Genomic DNA, 20,221 nt, shown 5'->3' with positions numbered 1-20,221 from the left:
CCCGTCCCCCGAGTGAATGAACAACCTGTGGAGGGAAACCATCAGACCAACTGTTTTCTGATGCTTCTTTTAGACTTCACAGCTGTTAGCGGTCATGCCCTGAGTTTGACCTGCGCTACACACACTCTAAAAACACTCATGCATTCCATTTCTGGAGGATGAAGCCCTTAAGATCTGCAGTATAGTCAGTCATTTGTATGGTAAATCTGGGTGAAACTGTCCTTAAGATAAAGCTGCTATTTGGTAACCATCTTGGTTCAAAGCTTAGCGCTGTGCAAGCATGTGAACATAAAATTCATCAGATTTGTCTCTTTTGGAGATTGTGATGCATGATGATCATTAATTGACAGTGAAAAACATGTCATTCCTCCACTGTGCAAGTGCTACAATATCAGAGAAGAAAATGAAAACCAAACTATTGCAAAACATCTAAACATCCTGGCTTCGTTTTCCCAATAGGTTTAATAGTTTATACTGTACCTCTGCCCACCCAGCTTGTTTCAAAATACAACCCACAACTCCAAAACCAAAGCGGCATGTGGTGCAAAACTCAGGAGACACTTGGGTCTCCATACATGTGCCTCATTAATAATGACTGTGGCTGGTCACGCCATGAGCTCATGGAAGCCGCGATCTCATTGGTTTATGAGACTCTGGGGGACAATGCTAAAGGCTTGTACATTTGCAGTGGTAAATACCTCATGATGGGAAGAAATAGACACATTTGAAATTCCACTGACTGCTGCTAAAAACTGTGAGCAAAACACAGAGCTGTGGAGCACTTGAGCTCAAGACTTTGACAAGGAAACATCAAGGCTCTAGTCAAGGTATTCAATCAAAAAACAGCTGTACAAACACATATATTGAAAAAATATACAAAAAAAATATACAGTAATGTTTTGAAAGGGGTTTCTTATGCTCAGCAAGGCTGCATTTTTTTGAACAAAAAGAATTTAAAAAAAATATTATTATAATTTTACATAACTGTTTTCTGTAAGAATATGTTTTAAAATGTAATTCATGTGGTGCATTACTCCAGTCTTCAGTGTCACATGATCCTTCAGAAATCATTCTAATATGCTGATTTGCTGCACAAGAAACATTTCTGATAATTATCAATGTTGAATGTCAGGATTTCAGGATTTTTTTGATGAACTGAACACTCAAAAGAACATCATTTATTTGAAATAAATCTTTTGTGACATACATTTTTTTTTAATGTCATGCTTCCTTGCTGAATATAAATCAATCAATCTTACACATTTTTTGAATGGTAGTGTAGAAATAGGGATGCACAAAAAATATTGGCACAATTTAATGCGCATCTCGTCAGTAAAGCCGGTTCTGTAATCAGCGGTTAATCTCTACACGTGCGTGCTTTCATGTGGAGCAGCATTTATTACACAGAGCCGTTGTTCACTGACAAGCTGCGCAAAACCACAGTCATCTTTTGCGCATGTTTTGCACAGCTTGTCAGTGAACAACGGCTCTGTGTAATAAATGCTGCTCCATGTGAAAGCATGCTCGTGTAGAGATTAACTGCTTTACTGATGAGATGCGCATTAAATCGTGCCGATATTTATCGTGCATCCCTGTGTAGAAGTGACTGAATTTTTTGTTTCCACTGACTGCTGCTGAAAACTGTGGGCAAAACACAGAACTGTGGAGCACTTGAGCTCAAGACTTTGACAAGGAAACATCAAGACGCTAGTCAAGGTATTCAATCAAAAAACAGCTGTACAAACACATAGATTGAAAAAATTTGTTTGAAAATTAATTTAAGTGATGGTTTTTGATACAGGCAGATTAAATGGTTATGGCCAACCAGAGAAACACCACTATTTTTAGACTTCGTTTTAGACATCCAACCAGACTATGACATTCAGATTTATTCATTTACCACACATCTTTATCTAAAGCAACTTACATTGCATTCAAGGTTTACATTTTATCAGTTCATGCATTCCCTGGGCTTTTACTGTTTGAGCTACAGGAACACATCTTAACATTTTCAGAAGAAACCATGAGTAAGGTTTGTTCTAATGACTAAGCTTTAGTATGGATAATAGTAATAGCTATGATTGTGCAAAGTTTAAGTACTGTAATACAAAATAAAGTCTTCATATGGTAGCTGGAAATGTCAATTACATGGATATACAAGGCACGCAGTAGGACTGGTGGAAGAAACTACTACACAAGAGGAAATTTCCTTAAGTTCATGTTCAGACAGCCTGCTAATACTGTATATCACTCCACACTGACACGACTCTTTCCTAACATGCAAGCTGACAAACATCCTTTTAGAGGATGCATAGGAATGTTTTATGGTAGGATTTGAGACTAAGCTAGATGGACGTCAGATACTAAAGCTAAAGCAAGCTGAGGACCAAAGCCATAAAGACATACAGTAACTCAACTCACCCAGCATGGAAACTTAGAGTGAGCCGATAAAGTGGAATATGGAATGGGATATAAAATCGGGACAGTCAGCATCTTAATGTTATAGTTGGCAGCGGCATGAGATATGTAAGAAGAGACTGTGTCATGTTTCACGTTTGTGGTGAGCAGATTTGATGGATGTTGATGAAAATGTGATGGATGAATCTGCGTGAGGTGGGGAAGGGATGGCGTATGATTTCCTCTGAGAATACGGATGGATTGCAATGGAAGAGGAAGCGGTCGAGACCTATAGGAAACACGGGTGTGTACACAAACACACACAAGGCCTCACTGCTTGGAGTCGTCAGATATGCTTACATGAACTACGGACATACTGGAAAAAGAGACACAAATGATTTCAACACACGTAACCACAAACGACAAGAACAGAAACGATGACAAATGAATTAATTTCTGATTTGGAACTTGGAGCAGTGTCATTTGCTTTGAGAGCTGCAGTTACGACAAAAACTTTGTTATAAAGACAACGTAATATCAATAAACAACATGACCTAAAATATTTTAATATATTGAGCTATCATTATATTTATGAGTATTTCACTACTCGGGCTAAAATCAGCTAATAAAATTCATTGTTTCGAACGTCATCTAATCTCAGGAAATGGGTCAAGAAAATGTACAAATATTTCATTTCAAAATTAAAACAAAACAAATGCAATACAATGCAATGAAACAAAATAACATAAAATAAAATGACACTCAATCAAAAAAAATAAAATACAAAACAACAGGGGTATAATACAATATAATATAATATAATATGACCCTGGAGCACAAAACCTTAAGTCTTAAGTCGCTGGGGTATATTTGTAGCAATAGCCAAAAATACATTGTATGGGTCAAAATGATTATTTATCATTAGGACATTAAGTAAAGATCATGTTCCATGAAGATATTTTGTAAATTTCCTACTGTAAATATATCCGAACTTAATTTTTGATTAGTAATATGCATTGCTAAGAACTTCATTTGAACAACTTTAAAGGCGATTTTCTCAATATTTAGATTTTTTTGCACCCTCAGATTCCAGATTTTCAAATAGTTGAATCTCGGCCAAATATTGTCCTCCTAACAAACCTTACATCAATGGAAAGCTTATTATTCAGCTTTCAGATGATGTATAAACCTCGATAATGCAATGCAATGTAATGCAATGTAATGTAATAGTTACAAAATGTGGTTATAATATAATAATATAATATATATAATATAATATAATATAATATAATATAATATAATATGTAAATATAATATAATATAATATTTAGATAAATAATCTATAACAAAAAAAAACATAATAGTTACAAAATGTGGTTTTGGAGTAACTTTATCAATGAGAAACAGTTCCAGGGAATATACTTTAATCTCAAGTCCTCAGGAAACTGGGTAAACACAGGAGAAAATCACAATACTACAAACGAGAACAGATCAAGGAGAACCGAAGGCTTATAAACATGAACCAAACAAAGGGAACTAATTAGATAATTAGTCAGACAATAGGTAGACAGAATGACTAATTAAACAGACTCAGATGTCATTTAATGGCCAGTAAATAGATAAAATACTGAATATTTATTAAAAAACTGAACACTGTGTTTTATGGTGATTGTTTTCATTTTCAAATTACTTATATATAGTGCTGCATGACTATTGCAATTATTTTGTCACATATGGCGATCTGATATAAACCTAGGACACAGATTCCCATTAAACTTGCAGCACATTCAGAGATAAACTAATCTCTGTATGATAATCCTCAAAAAAGCATTAATATTTCTTCTGCAATTTTTTTTTTTTAACTTGTGTTTTCGGGCTGAAATATAACTGGAACATTTTTGGACAGGCTTCGTGAGATTCACCCACATTCTTCGACTGTGTCCAAATATCAGGATATTAAAAGCAATTGAGAATGACTTGTAAAAATTTGCATGCGTTTTTATTTAACAGACTAGAACAAATGGTTTATGTCATTACATGCCTCACAGATGCCTGTTCCCACCGTAATCATGAACGTTTAACACGGGGAAGAACTGACAGGAGGAATCCTGGCAGAAAAGGGTTTATTCCACCATGGCACATGAAAGCAGACACGCCAGCGAGACGATTAACGGAAACACTGTCAGATGGATTAACAGCCAGTGTAACGTCTCAATGGAACAAACCAGGCTTCTGAAATAAAGATTTGATTGTCTGTCAATTAAAAAGCCAAAGTGCTTTCAGGTCCAAGAAATCATCTCTCCAATTATAAGATCAGATACAAGATTAGCTTTCTGCTCGGAAAGCAGGCTTGTGCAGTATTCAGAGCTGAAGAATTAGTTCCAGTACAATTCCCGTACAGTGTGGATTTGAACTGAACTGGTTACAACATGCCGGATAGGATTTGAAATTTGAATTAGAATGACAGGAAGTGGAATTTAATGATTTGAATTTTTAAATCTGATGATGATGTTGAGACTAAGGCACCATTTAAATATGGGAGTGAATCCCCTAAATATCATTTCAAGTGTGTATGGAACACAACTCAATCTCAAAACTACGATGTTTGATACCATCTTGCACATTTAGTATCCGCTATTTTTAACCAATGTAATATTACATGCAATGCCTTATTAAGTGTTTCTGAGCTGTGTGTGTATAGAACAGGATTAAGCACTAAATGCTGAATTGACAACTGGATTTAGATGCAGAGTTTGTGTGGTCTTCATGCGGCCATATAAAGAGTATGAGTGGACTGTCAGTATGGAGAAGGTCTTACTGCCCAGTCTGACCACCTGACATCTGCCTGACAGGAAGTCTAGAGTCCAGCTGCTCATTGAGCAGTTCAGGATATCAGCCCGGAGCTGCGTGTCAAAAAATGGAGCTGAATGCCGGGCTGTTGTTCAAAAAAAACAAAGCGCATTCTCACAGACGTGTCCAGATGAGAGAGAGAGCAGTGCAGGATGAAGACTGACATCATCACCATGCTCATAAATCATCTGTTTGCATATGTTTCCATTCAAAATTTAATTTGCGAAAGGCTTTTAAATTACAGTTCAGTTCCTGATTTTGGATCACAAACTGTATGCAGAATTGCAATTTGAATATGAATGTAAAGCGGCAGAATTTAAAGAAATTGTTAAAAAGCAGTTCAGAGGAATTTTAAAAGAGTACAATCTTTAAATATGGGCTTCAAAAAAACTTATCTGAAAGTTTTGGAAAATGATGTTTAGAAAGAAAGAAAAAGAAAATACATCTTTTTAACTCACAATTCTGACTTTTTTTCTTGCAATTCTGAGTTTTGGAATTTTGCCACAGGATTAAAAAAAAAAAAAAATTGTGACTTTTTATCTCAATTCTGACTTTTTCTTGTGTTTAGATTTATTTCTGAACACAATTCTGAATTTTCATCTTGAAAAAGACAGAATTTTGAGATATAAACTCACAATTACCTTTTAATTTTTTTTAATTCTGTTGTAAACAGGCTCACATTGGAAGGATACTTCAAATAATCAAACAAACTTTTTAATAAAAAAATCACTGGACAAATGAAAAGAAACGGTGAAAGTCCTGCTCTGCTGTCACACTGTGTGGTTTAAACACTGTTTAGTCACAGTTTTAGAGAATTTGGTGTTTCTCATACACTGCAGTAAATCCATGCAGGCTATCCATATCCCTGGTTGTGGCCAAAGTCCCTTTTGAGAAAAATTAGTTTACTTAGAGGCCAATTTATTTAGAAAGCGGGATATGTTCCGCCATATTGCGCGTTGCACTTTCTCCCATTCATAGTAAAACAAGTGCATGCAAAGTCTCTGTTGCAATCCTAAATACAAGTATTGCATACTGCATGTTGTGCTACCATCAAAAGATACTTCGCAGATCTCCAAGCTGTCTGCCAGGATATAACTGGTGCTTATGAGGTTAAGCCTTCATTGATGAATCAACCACAATCGTGGGACCATCTGTTTTTGCATGCAAAAATAAATAAATAAAACTAATGTCCACAGAACTCTGACCTTCCCATCAATGAAGCCTGTAATGCAGCTAACAGTATCTTCTGGTAAAAGTCAGAGCTCATCTAAATCAGGGTTTTGGAAAACGGTTTTGCTAGCGGTAGTTCTGGGCTTTAGGGTGTTGAAAGCAGATATATAGCATGTTTCAGGTGGTTTCCGCATGCCTAACATCGAATATTAGCCAGTATTTTCTCAATCTGCGATTCAAATCAATTTTCTCAGTGCCAGCTGCTGAAAAGCTCGAACGACAGGCTAATCCTACCGGAGAACACTGGATAATCTTTCTTCTGCGTTTGACATTACTTTTTTAAACAACAGTAGGGATTGAAATTACCCTTTTGAAACAAAGCCACTGAATAAGCTCCTGTTCTGTGCTATAAAGAGCTATAATGGAGTGACAGAGCGGGAAAATGTGTGCAGGACCTGGCAAAAGCATCCGGAGGTCTCTGGCTGAGAGAGCAGGTGTAAGGAAAGACACATCGGTTGCTGGTAACTAGGGGATAAAACAAGCACTACTGGTCCCTGAAGACCAATTAGACCTGGGCTACTTTCAATATACTAGTAGAGTCAAATCACATCCAGCTCAGACCTGCAGATGGGCCGTAAACTTTTTTTGTATCATTCATGTAGTACACATGGTGTGTGACGAGTTACAAGCCAGTTTAATACGTGCCATTAGTGTTTAAATCACTAATCATAACACTGAGTTCAAACCAGACACAATATACTGAGCTAAAAAGCTAAAGTAGGGCTGTCAGTCAGGGTTATCACCGTTAATTAGAATTAAAAATGTTAAAAGCCATTTTTGTTAACTTATTTCATACACATATATATTAAATATATAAAACAACTAACAAAAAGACAAAAGCATGAGACAAAATTCCTAAAAATTAAACTAGAAAATAATTCATAATATTATTAAAAACTACAAAAGCATATACATAATACTAAAATAATACTTCTGTCAATCAATTAAAATGTGTTTGCTATTAACAGCAACATTAAAAGACATGGGATAAATAAGTTTACATTAATCTTTAGAGTCACTTACTGATAAATGGGTGCAGTGATATTGCAAGAGAAAAATATTATAGAATATTAATATATAAATAGAACATTAAAAAGCTGTTACTCATAAAATGCTGTTAAAAATTTTGGGGGTGGTAAGATTTATAAATGTTTTGGAAAAAAGTCTCACCAAGGCTGCATTTATTTGATCAAAAATAGAGTTAAAACATTAATATTGTGAAATATTATTACCATTTAAAATAACGGTTTTCTATTTTCATACATTGTAAATGTAATTTATTGCTGTGATCAAAGCTGAATTTTCAGCATCATTCCTCCAGTCTTCAGTGTCTTCAGAAATCTAATATGCTGATCTGCTGCTCAAGAAACATTTCAACCGCGATACATTTTATTTTTAAGGATTCTTTGATGAATAGAAAGTTCAAAAGAATAGCATTTATTTGAAAGAGAAACTATTTGTAACATTATAAATGACTGTTCTGTCATATTTGATCAATTTAATGCATCCTTGCTGAATAAAAGTATTAATTAAATGTTTTTTTTTCATGAGGCATTAATCAAATTGAGGAATGAGGGTGAGTAAATGATAACAATTTTAATTTTTGGGTGGAATTTCCCTTTAAGTGTGGACAGATTAATTACTTTTCCCTGAAAACTGATGCATCACATCTGGTGAGATCATAGTGCAAGAATGAGCAGCAACATCAGTGATGCTTGCCTTTGCACATGCTACTAATATAATTTTGCTGTGTGACATCATCTTTATCTTCATCTACTGTACTGTATACAGTCATGGCCATGAGATTTTGAACAGCAATTAATCATTAAGCCATTTTTTTGTTGTTGTTCCCTTGACATCATAATTAATGTGTAATCCCTTGCGAATTATATGCATAAATCTAGGATTCACATTATATCTGATACGTTCATATTTCTTAAGCTGTACATAAATGAATACCTCCCATCCACGTCACCTTGACCAACGCCAAACCTCCGGCGCCACGGACCTTCTTGATGGCTGTGGAACGGCTTTTAAAGGACAAAGTGTCCCTGGTGTTCCTCTAAGGGTGGACGGACAGGGCCATAAACCTGCCTGCAGAGTTGATCTTGGCATCATCCACAGCCAACACAGAGGTAAGTATCACTGAACTAAACCAGCAGCTAAAAATCATTAACGGGATAGCAAAAACACTGCATTTTGAAGAGTCACTGAGTTTAAAACACATTATGGATCAGACAAACGAATCCAAAATGGTCCAAATCTAGTGAGCTGAGCATTGTTTCAAAAACAGAGGCAGTGTAATGTTACCTAAAAAACATCTTTTGGCTAAATTTTAAGGCAATAACATATGGAAGCCCAATTGCAAGTTTTTATATGAGGAAAAAAAGTCACAATTGCAAGACATAAACTGAAAATTTTTCATGCAATTCCAAGTTTATATATCACAATTCTGAAAAAAAAAAAAAAAAAAAAAAAACGATTAAATTGCAAGGGGGGGAAAAAAAAGGGCTGTGAGATAAAGTTTACTTTTTTAAAAAAAAATTGTTTTATCCAGTGGCAGAACCAAGCTTTCACAATAACATAATCAAATAGAAAACTTCAGTAAAATATCATATTAATATCATATTAGTAATCATACAACATCAAGCAATATAAAAATAAAAGAAGGCAGATGGAGTGAGAGAAATGTTGATTGTAAGTATACTATAATTAAACGATTATAAATATTCTATGTATTTTATAAATATACTGCACAGAAAAAAATAGGTAGTATATTTATAAAATACGTTAAAAAAATAGAATTTGCTAGTAATGTAAACAATTATTACAAAGTATTTTATTAAACAAAATTCTGAAGCAGAATATACTGCACCTAATTATGGTTGTTTCTTTTTGTCTTTAGAAAAAAACACACACACACAGGTATATTTGTACTATTGGCTACTAAAATTCAGCTTTACGTTAAAAAAAAATTATATCTTCCAAAGCATATTCTTTAACCATTTGAGTAACTCCGTTGCTGACCCGGGAAAAACAGACTGTATCCACGTGCAGCACAGCTGCGGATGAAGCTCATTACAATGGTTGCTTCCAAGGTCCCGTCAGCACTCCGCCGATGAAGCTCTGATGTCGACGTGTGCACGGGTGCGCTCTTCCGGGGAAATGCCCATATAAGGAGTTCCACCCTCGTCTACGTCATGAAGAGCCATGATCGGAGAAAACTCTCCCAAACTCGTACGAACCCGGAAGTAAGATTTTAGGCACAGAAATACTCTGTCAAATGTCCTAAATGTTTTTTATAACTTTGTCCATGCTTAGCATGAGAATCCAACTCTTTAACAGTGTAAGCAACTCTAAATGCATGACTAAACAGGTTTTTAGACAAACTCAATCAAGTACTTCAAAGGCAATACTGTTCATTGAATGAAAGTGCACAAATGAAATCAGAGTGGAAGGAGCCGCACAAACCGGCGGGGTCACTTAAAGAGGTTTTCATTCAAGTTCAATTCGGATGCTGGAACACATCCTGCATTTGAAGGCAGGCTGAGGCAGCATAATTTTAAAAAAACTCAAGTACTCCATAAAGTGCAGGAAATTATTCAAATGATGAACCCTCTAAGAGCTTTCTCTCCATTTTCAACTCTAAACCGGGAAGTGGTCATCTGGCCTAAAACAAGAATAATAAGATCAAACAACAACAAGTGCCAAAAAAAAAAACACCCCGACGTTCAGTCCTCAACCTCTAAACCTCCTGTATGCTTCCAGACTCAAACAAAAGCACTGGATGTCACTGCCGTGACCCAGCGTAGTGGCTTTAAACAGTCATTTCTTGACTTCTACTACAAACGGTGGCAAAAAAAAAAGGGATGAAAAAAAGAATCTTCAGTGTTTTTGGGTTCTATGCTGGAGTGGAAAGTTCAAGTGTGAAGGCTGGCTGTTGTCATGATCATCCTGATCGATAGTGGCAGAAAGAACAGCATTATCAGACATCCGTCACTTAACTGGACACAATCAAGCGGTCAAACTTATCAAATACTTAAAAACCAAGAAAAAAAATTGATAAATAAACTTTTTTCATCCAGTTTTGGCCCGAACTTTTGGAAACTGTTAACATAATGTATGACTTCATATTTAATACATGCATCAAAGACGTAAGGGGGGTTTCAAGCATCAAAACAATAAATGTTTATTACAATAAAAATTACTGACTATCATACAGTTTACCATGATTAACCTAGACAAAAGACTCCTACTAAAATGTCATTCAGTGTAAAAGTAGCTCATACACCAAAAATCTAACAAACATACATATAAAAACAATAACAATATTTATTAAAATACCCAAAAATATTAGTTTTTAATCATTTAAAGTACAGGCCAGATGTTGTTTTATTTTTACATAAAAACATCTGAATCACTTAAAAATATAATTAAATTTAGTCTAATCACATTTCTTTTATATATTTTAATAAGTACAGGCCAGGTGTTGTTTTATTTTTACATAAATATATCTGTTTTGCTGAATAAAGATGGAACATTATTTCACCCATATTTTGACATTTTATTTTCACATTAATTCACATTTAATTAGGCACTTTACTTGCTTTTAATGTGCTTTCTATGTATATAAAACTTCTTTGTGTAAATTTAATTTGATGCGAACACCAAAATGGGATGTCTTGTCATGATTTAACGCAATACTGTAAAGAATGGCAGTCTGATGCAATCCTCCCTGTTATGTTTTAATCTGATGCAAGTGAATAAAAATCCAAGAAATACAAATCTTGCAGAACAAAAACACATTTAAGGAAATGTTGCAAAATACAGTGAAATTGTCTCAGTTCATCCTTCTTTGGTGTGGATGACAATATATTGTACATTAACTGAGCTTTCATAAGAGATTTATGCAGTTTGTTTAAACTATCGTTCAAAAGTATTGGGTCAGTAATATATTTTAAAAATAAATTAATACTTTTATTCAGCAGGAATGCATTAAATTGATCAAAAGTGACATTTACAAATGTAGCAAAAGATTTCTATTTTAAATCAATTCTGTTCTTTTCATTTTTTCCCACAAACACGAGGCATCACAACTGTTTTCAACACTGATAATAATCAGAAATGTTTCAGCCTATTACAATGATTTCTGAAGGAGAAAACAGTTATTTTAAATTGTAATAATATTTCACAATATTATTATATTTTTTTTGCAACTTTAGTGAGCATTAGAGATCTTTTCAAAAACATTTTAAAAAATCTTTCCACCCCATAACAAATAAACATATTTTATCACAAATAGCGGCTACTTTAAAATTACCGTTTTTTTGCTTTCGGTTTTCATCCCAGTTTCTTCAGAACTTTGATCTCATTCAAAAATTTTTTATTTGGGATCATCACTAGTTATGACTAATGTTTTCTGCAATCTACACTTATTGAAAATCATACAGGTGACGGTAGAATGAGAGAAGTGCCATGTTTGGATTCCACGCTTCATTCCACAAAGTTAGATTTTAAAGAGTAACTTTCCATTTTAAACGACAGACGCTGATGTTAAAAACCATCCGTTTCAAAGTGAGCATGGGAAAATAATTACAGGACTAAGTGGGCAGAGTGGAGGAAATTTGTAATTATCGTGATGTATGAGCAACACGCTTGTATAATTCAGACATTATGATTAAGCAGCCAAAGGGTTGAGGTCTGTGATGAGTCTGGCTTTATTTCACTATACTGTGGAGACAAAACCATTCCCAGAAGTGAGCCGAATCTGACCGAACCGTTCCTTAAGGACAGTCTCCGATTCATTAAATAAAGTAAATTAAAAAAAATAATGCTCCTTAAGGCCTTTTCACAACCGATGAGAATGTCATATCTCCTGCCCTGCCGTATATTCAAAAACAATTGTGAGAAACATTTTTCTACACATGAAATATGAATGCAAATAGACATATGATTATGATGATATATTTTCTGTATGTGTTTTTTATGCAGCTCATGGTATTTTTATAACAATAAAGGATGTTTATGACAAATGATAAGTGGGTGTAGCGTTCAATCCATTATAAAACACAAAGAGTGCGTGTCTGCTGATTATAGAATCAAAATCCACTTCAGATCCCAATCGGAAGTTATTACAAGCACTCAATTAAGGTTTAAAGTGGGTTTTTGAGGAAAAACATTAAGCGTAATATGATAAAACATAAATAATAAAAAAATCATTATAAAAAAAAAGCAAGTCGGCGTGCATGCGTGTATTAGCTGAAGGCGATCAATCACTTCATGCTCAGTGTGAAAGCACCGTAAGTCTGCGATTCACCTCACTTTTTGTCATCGCGCTCAGTGTGAAACGCCCTTTAGAGTGCAGGTTTGGGTTTTGTCATTCAGACAGCTTGGCAAATGTGTGTAAATGTTGAGTGTTTCTTACCGCCCAGGTCTTGCTCAGCCTAAAGATGGGAGCGCTTTGCAATGCAGACACCACGGACACCATAGAATGAAGGTTATTCAGCTCTAGAAGTTTCTGCAGACATAGAAAGCAAGTGATGAATTGCTATACAGTTGAGAAAACTCAATGCACAAACCACAAAAAGGGTGTTTAAAACACAAGAGAGAGTCAACAGCAAAAAAGGATGTATTCCTCAATTTCCTCAGCATTTCATCTGATTTTCCAAAACTAAACATTCTTAAATCATTTAAAGAAACATTTACTTCAGAAGTAAAAGTACTTAACTCTTGTGCTGTGCTGAAAAGCCTTTACCTTATTTAGTGTTGCAGGTTTAAAAATCAAGCTTGTAAATCTCTCATTATACTATATTATCACCAAATCATGGTTTTAATATTTTATCAATTAGTTTTTGAGTGAAAAAAGCATTATTTGTGGATAATTTTGGCAAAAACTGGGTTGCATGAGCTCAAATCAATGAGGCCTACGATCACTGTTCAAAAAACAAACACAAAACAAGCTGACAAAAAAGAATGAATCAAATATTTAATACAATAACTTTAACTATCTTTGGTGGAAAAAAAGAAAATCTGGAAATGACTTGAACCTGAGGGTTAAGATATTTAAAAGAGACAAAAATTAAGTGAGGAAAAAGGAGAAAAATCTGCCAATGGGGTCAGAAAAATTAACTTAATTCAAAGAGAAAACAAGTTTATTTTTTTGAACCCACTGACATATATTTTTTCTTGTTTTACGCAAAAACTCACTTTATTTTGATAAATTTGTTTGCAAAAAATTTCACTAAAATAAAGAAAAAAATAGTAAAAAGTGAAAAAATAAAAAATCTTCCTCCATCGACAGACATTTTTTATTGTTTTAAATGCAGTTACTTTTTGTAACTGTGAAACATTCAGTATTGTATAACCTGCTATAAAAACAAAGGTGACTTGACTTGACCCGTTATATCATTTTGTTTTTCAAGTAATAATATCTAGACTTAAGAATGTTTAGATACTTGTAATGGTAAACCAGACAAAACACAGAAGAAGAAAATATTTGTTTGCAGTGAAAGAGTAAATTTATATGGCAATCGCTCCCATTTTACTGGTTGCATCTTATCATGTTTTGCTATCAAGCGTAGGTAATGAAAATTCTCACTTTAGAAATGGTTGGGTTGCAATTTGTGAAAACACAGAAAATGCACTTCTAATGAAGCAGACATGTACTACTGTCTGTTTGTTAGGTTAGATGATGTCACAGCTATCGCCCACACTCAAAACTCCCTTTACTGCTCTCTGATTGGATGCTGTCCACTAAAAGTAAGATACAGACCTGCTTTCATCATTACTCCTACAATGAAGGCCCAAAAAACTCTAGAATGATGGAAAACTTCTTTATGCTCACTTCAGCAAATTTGGCACACCCGGATCCACTCCATGAGCCATGACACATGATGACTACAATCTGAGGTTGTTGTTTTTTTTTTCAGCTTTTGTTCTGTCAGCAAGTGTTCCTCTGAGATTTAGTCATGAGATTTCTGAAGGATGATATTCCAGCCGCTTCACTGACGTGGCTTGTTTTGATGAGTTTACTGAGATGAAGACAGTACAGCGTCTTTATCCAGATGAAGGGTGGGCTAACATTTGACGGAGTAATTATCAAATTCAAGATGAAAAACAAAACCAAACTCTTCGTACTGCGTGTTCAATTGCATTAAAAGTGAAGTGTGCAATTGCTGGGCCACTAGCGGATTTCAAAAATAATAAAGTTTTAGAATCAGTATATACAACTGTGATAAAAGAAAACACATTGAGAAAATTGCAAATGCAACTTTTAAATGAATAGTTCATCCAACAATGACAACTTGCTGAAAATTTAATCACCCTCATACCATCCAAAATGTAGATGAGTTTATTTCTTCATCAGAACAGATTTGGAGAAATGTAGCACTTGCTCACCAATGGATGTTCTGCAGTGAATGGGTGCCGTCAGAATGAGAGTCCAAACAGCTGATAAAAACATCACAATAATCCACAAGTAATCCACAGCACTCCAGTCCACAAGTTAATGTCTCGAGAAGACAAAAGCTGCGTGATTGTAAGAAACAAATAAATCATTACGATATTTTAACTTTAAACTGTCGCTTCAGGCTAAAATACGAGTCCATAACCATAAATTCCTCCAGTGAAAAAGTTCATCTCCTGTTGGTCTCTCACATCAAAATCCACACATATATTTGTTTAGAGCTGTTTTGGCTTGTAAACGGTGCTTGATCTGTGCAGATTTCTCTCCTGATTTAGACCAGATGGACTTTTTCACTGGAGGAAGCAATATTATGGATAGGGGACTCATATTTTAGCCAGAAGCAATGTTTTGGAATTAAAAAGGTCTTAATGATGGATTTGTTTCTTACAAACATGCAGCTTTCACTTCACAAGATGTTAACTGATGGACTGGAGTGCTGTGGATTACTTGTGGATTATTGTGATGTTTTTATCAGCTTTTTGGACTCTCAATCTGACGGCACCCATTCACTGCAGAGCATCCATTGATGAGCAAGTGATGGAATGATACATTTCTCCAAATCTGTTCAGATGAAGAAACAAATTCATCATTATCTTGGATGGCATGAGGGCGAGTATATTCAGCACATTTTCATTTTTGGGTGAACTATTCCTTTAAACTGTACGATAACCTTTAATATAAATTTATACCAGCCTTTAGTGCAACTGTTGCAGTTTTTAAATCAGCAAAATGAGGAAGAACATTTCAAAGTACATCTAAACAGTACCGCGTCATGTTTGAGGAACTATGGCCAGAAAGAGTATGAATATGAACAGGGGACTGATATTTTTAGACTGAGCACTGCTGCGTATAGCAAAGAAAGTGCAAGGATCTAAATCAATAAGAGAAGCATATAAAAATGACTGCTGCTAATACATTAACCCTAATGGAGCATTTCTATAGTGTGACTAAAGGTTTCCAAACCATATAGTTGCTAATGAATATGAAAAATGAATAGCAAAACATATGGAAAAAAGTGTATTTATTAAAAACACATTCTATATATTGCAAATTTCAGCTCTGGCTTGACTTCATTAAGATCTTTGTGTAAAGTAATCGAAATTTGAAGGAAAACCGATGCATGCTTATATAATAAAACTAAATAATAATGCTTTGTTGATTATTTAATGTGCAATTTGACCTCATTTCAAAGCAGGAACATATTGTATGAAAATCCCTCTGTAGTAATGCACACTAATGAGGTGAACCGTCAAAGTTGGACAGACTCACAAACATCCAGCTTTATTCTAGCACGATACAACTGGAGCGATTCGGCATCATTAGTTTAAATTTCTACAGAATATCTAATCCAGTAGATAAAAAAGCCCTGATTGCTCATTAGATCTGTTCCAATTTATAGTGTGCTGCCTACATAGACAGTATTTTAAGGCATCATAGACTGTTCCAAAAATGCTGTCTTCAAAGACGCATGATGGGAAATCATCACACATCATCATACATACAGAATGATGCACTTGCAACAGGCAGATTAGTGATCTTTCCTAATAGTAGTACTGTTTTTATTGATACAATAAGAATATGATTTTGTAAAGAGCTGTTCATTAATGTACCTTTGCGATCTTGATGAAGTGGCTCAGGATCTCGGCACGGATCTTCAGGGTTTGAGCGGTCAGGATTTCCCGTACCAACCAGAAGCTCACCTGAAGAGATGAGGGAAATGTTTATGTGCAAAAAAATAAAAAATTAAATAAATAAAACCGAAAACCAAAAACTAATGTTTAGTAAACATGGCTGAAAAAAATGAGCATGTCATACATTTTTGGTGCTGGATTGCACAAAAGTTACCACTATGATGCTAACATGCATTTATTTGCATGACTTTGAGGTGGTTTTTAGCATGGTTTTAGCATGTTTTCAGGGTATAAATACAAATATATACATTAAAAAAACAAACTGAAATATTCCAGAAAAAAAAAAAAATAAATAAATAAATATACACACATATATATATATATATATATATTATAGATATATATAATATAATATATATCTATATTTATATTACATATATATATATATATATACACACACACATACACACACTACCGTTCAAAAGTTTGGGATCAGTAAGACTTCTTTGTGAAGAAATCTTTTCTAACAACATAAATCTTTTCTATCACTTCTTATCAATTTAACACATCCTTGCTGATGAAAAGTTTAATTTCTTTCAAAAAAAAGAAAAGAATAAAAAATTTACTGACCCCACCCAAACTTTTGATGGTAGTGTATATTGTTTAAAAAAGATTTCTATTTAAAATAAATGCTGATCTTTTTAACTTATTATTCATCAAAGAATCCTGAAAAAAAGTATCACAGCTTCCAAAAAATATTTGGCTGTTGCCAAAATTGATAATTCTAATAATAAATCAGCATATTAGAATTATTTCTGAAGGATCATGTGACACTTTTATACTGGAGTCATGATGCTGGAAATTCAGCTTTGCATCACAGATATTAATTATATTTTAAAGGGTATTTAAATAGAAACCATTATTTTACATTCTAATAACATTTTGCAAGATTACAGGTTTTTTGCATTTTTGATCAAATAAATGCAGCCTTGATGAGCAGAAGAGACTTCCCATTACAAACATACAAAGTCTTACTGATCCCAACTTTTGAACGGTAGTGTATATATATATATATATATATATTATATATATATATATATATATATATATATATTTAAAATCATGACATAATAATTAATTCAGTAAAAGAACAATCAAAACCAAAATATGAAAACCAGACTTAAGAATGAGACAGAAAAGCAGAGGTCAGCTGAGGTCACATCACAGGACAGCAATAAGTCAATTTTTTCATCTTTTAAACTCATGACTCAACTGGAGTCAACCCATATCTTGTGGAAAACCCATTTCTGATAGACAAAAACAAAAATGCTGGAAATAACTGAGATGGAGGAAAAGTGTTGTTATGTAATGTGTGAAAAATGAGACACTCGCTCTGATTATAATTGTACGGCAAACACAGAACGCTGGGCGCACAGACTTCGCTTGGCAGAGACTCCAACGCAAGCAGATACCAAATAAAAAAAATAAAATAAATAAATAACAAAATTAGAAAGCAGATGAAGCCTGAATGATTCTGACCATAGTAAACAGTCTAAGATTTCGGCCTCAGGGAACCGTTACAACAGTCAGGAAACGAACCTCAGCAATTTCCTCAAAAGCAGCCTTGATTATATTTCACTCAAGGGGAATCAAACTCCAGAAACCATTTAATGTCTGACAAATAATAAGAAAGAAATTGGCACTCTTGGAGAAAATGAGTCATTGCAGGTATAAAAAATATTGCAAATTGAAAATGAAACAAAGATTATTGGAAAACCGTTTACAAGAAATTACTATTTGAGTCTTTCTTCTTAACATATTCTTGTGTAATTCAATGTGTTACTTGCAGTGTCTTTGTATTTATTTGTGAAGTTGACTAGCAATTTCTGAGTGAAAACTTTTATTGTGTACTCACTGCAACAGGACTGGGATCTCCTTGGACACAATTTAATAATAAAAACTGTATAGACATCTAAGATTAAGTTTAAAAAGCAGACATTAAGAGTCCAAAATCCTAAAGTCTACAAAATGTGGAAAATCTTTGTCTGAATTTTTGCTGGTTTATCAGAGAGAAAAAAATAGGCTAAAACAGTCAATTTGTCCACAACCAACAAATGACCTCAGAACTCTCCGAGGAACAGTAAATATATCTGCAAACGAAGAATATATGGACTGAAGCGTCCAAGCAAAAGATGTCTTTTCCATCGACCCTCAGGAAGTCAAAGCTTCCACAACATGATGGAGAAAAAGGGCACTGTAAATTTGGCCCCTGAGTTTCATCCTTAAAAGTAGACATTAAACTGATCAAGTACACACAGCTTTAGAATTAATATCTAAGAATATACTGTACAAGCCCTGTTTCTTAAATCCTAGTGAGCTGCCTTGCTATCTACATGTGATGTATGAGGGACTGCGAGCACAGGCTTCAGACATCTTTATTCATTAAATGGGAATGTTGTTTGAAGCCAACGCTGTCTGATAATGAAAAGAAATTGATTAAAGATGGGTTTAAATTACTTAAATATTTGTGACTACAGGGTCATTCTGTGTCAAATCAAAACAAATTTCAGAGACTTCTGTAAGAAGACCAACATAAATAGAAATGAAAGACAAATATTAAATGTCATGGATGTATTCACTAAGTGATACACTATGGGGGACTTCATCATTATGTTGTTTTTACACAGAGATTTGCAGGTCTACTAGTAAAATATATTGACTTTAGCAATCTTTGTCGCATTATATGCCAATAGTGGCGGCTCAAAAATAGGAAATAAAGCACTTTATATGTGTGTGTGTGTGTGTGTGTGTGTGTGTGTGTGTGTGTGTGTTGGCATGCCTGTAATTCATGAATCCTTTAGGATTTTGGTTCTTAAACTTTTCTTTTGCTATCTCGGATTTTAAGACCCTATAAGGGTTCAATTCCAGAGAAAAATATTATGGTTCATTTCCAAAAAATAAAAAAAAATAAAAGTAGTGTGAGCCAGAAAAAAAGCTACTCCTCCTTCATTTCATAAATGTTAACTGACACTTTGGTGTCATCTTTATTAAGATAAACACGCAACGTTTGAGTCATAGTCAATGAGTTATGATCTAAAGAAAATGAGCTTCAAAGATGTTGGCCAAAAAGTCAAGTTTTCCAGCAATTGTAGGGAACAGGACAGGCATATCAGAGCGCGGCAGCTGTGTTAGGTTAAAATATATGAACGCTACTTTGCTAGATAAGTCATGTGCAATGATGTCATAGCCTATAGCTTATTATCAAATCATTTACACATTATAAGAGCTCTGGTTGGTAAAGAAACCTGTGAAGAAACGGGGCGCAGCGCTTCCATTTCTTGGCTCGGAGATGATGGTTCTTTTTCCAAAGTGGTTGTAAAGTGGGTTTTACCACAGCGTAGAGCTGTGACCCCCTTCATGAAAGAGGGTGAGCTCATCTGGTTCATTCCTACCCATAATGCCTTCAAAAAGGCTCTGAAAGCTTCTGTTACCGCTCCATAAATAATGAACTGGCAAAGAGCGCTACAATGTTTTGAAGGCCGAAGTTTCTGCTCAGTTGCCATGACGATGGAGCACAATGTTTCCATGTACAGTTCCTGCTCACCTGATTTCTTTAAAAATACAGAGCTGATTTATTACATGGACAAAC

At 34.4% G+C, this 20,221-nt stretch overlaps 1 protein-coding gene across 2 annotated transcripts in view; it reads right to left on the bottom strand.

Moving 5' to 3' along the window:
- Positions 1 to 20,221, bottom strand: part of LOC109067048 (ras-specific guanine nucleotide-releasing factor RalGPS1-like) — a 107,190-nt gene that overhangs the window by 47,295 nt on the left and 39,674 nt on the right. For both annotated transcript variants that reach the window (XM_042752212.1, XM_042752208.1), the window contains 2 exons: positions 16,552 to 16,641; positions 12,902 to 12,994 (listed from right to left, as the gene is read on the bottom strand). In XM_042752212.1, the coding sequence (XP_042608146.1) occupies positions 12,902 to 12,994; positions 16,552 to 16,641 (183 nt within the window). The remainder of the gene's footprint in view (positions 1 to 12,901; positions 12,995 to 16,551; positions 16,642 to 20,221) is intronic.

Source organism: Cyprinus carpio, chromosome A5, assembly GCF_018340385.1.
Source record: "Cyprinus carpio isolate SPL01 chromosome A5, ASM1834038v1, whole genome shotgun sequence".
Taxonomy (NCBI): Eukaryota; Metazoa; Chordata; class Actinopteri; order Cypriniformes; family Cyprinidae; genus Cyprinus; species Cyprinus carpio.
This window is presented reverse-complemented; position numbering and strand designations above follow the sequence as displayed.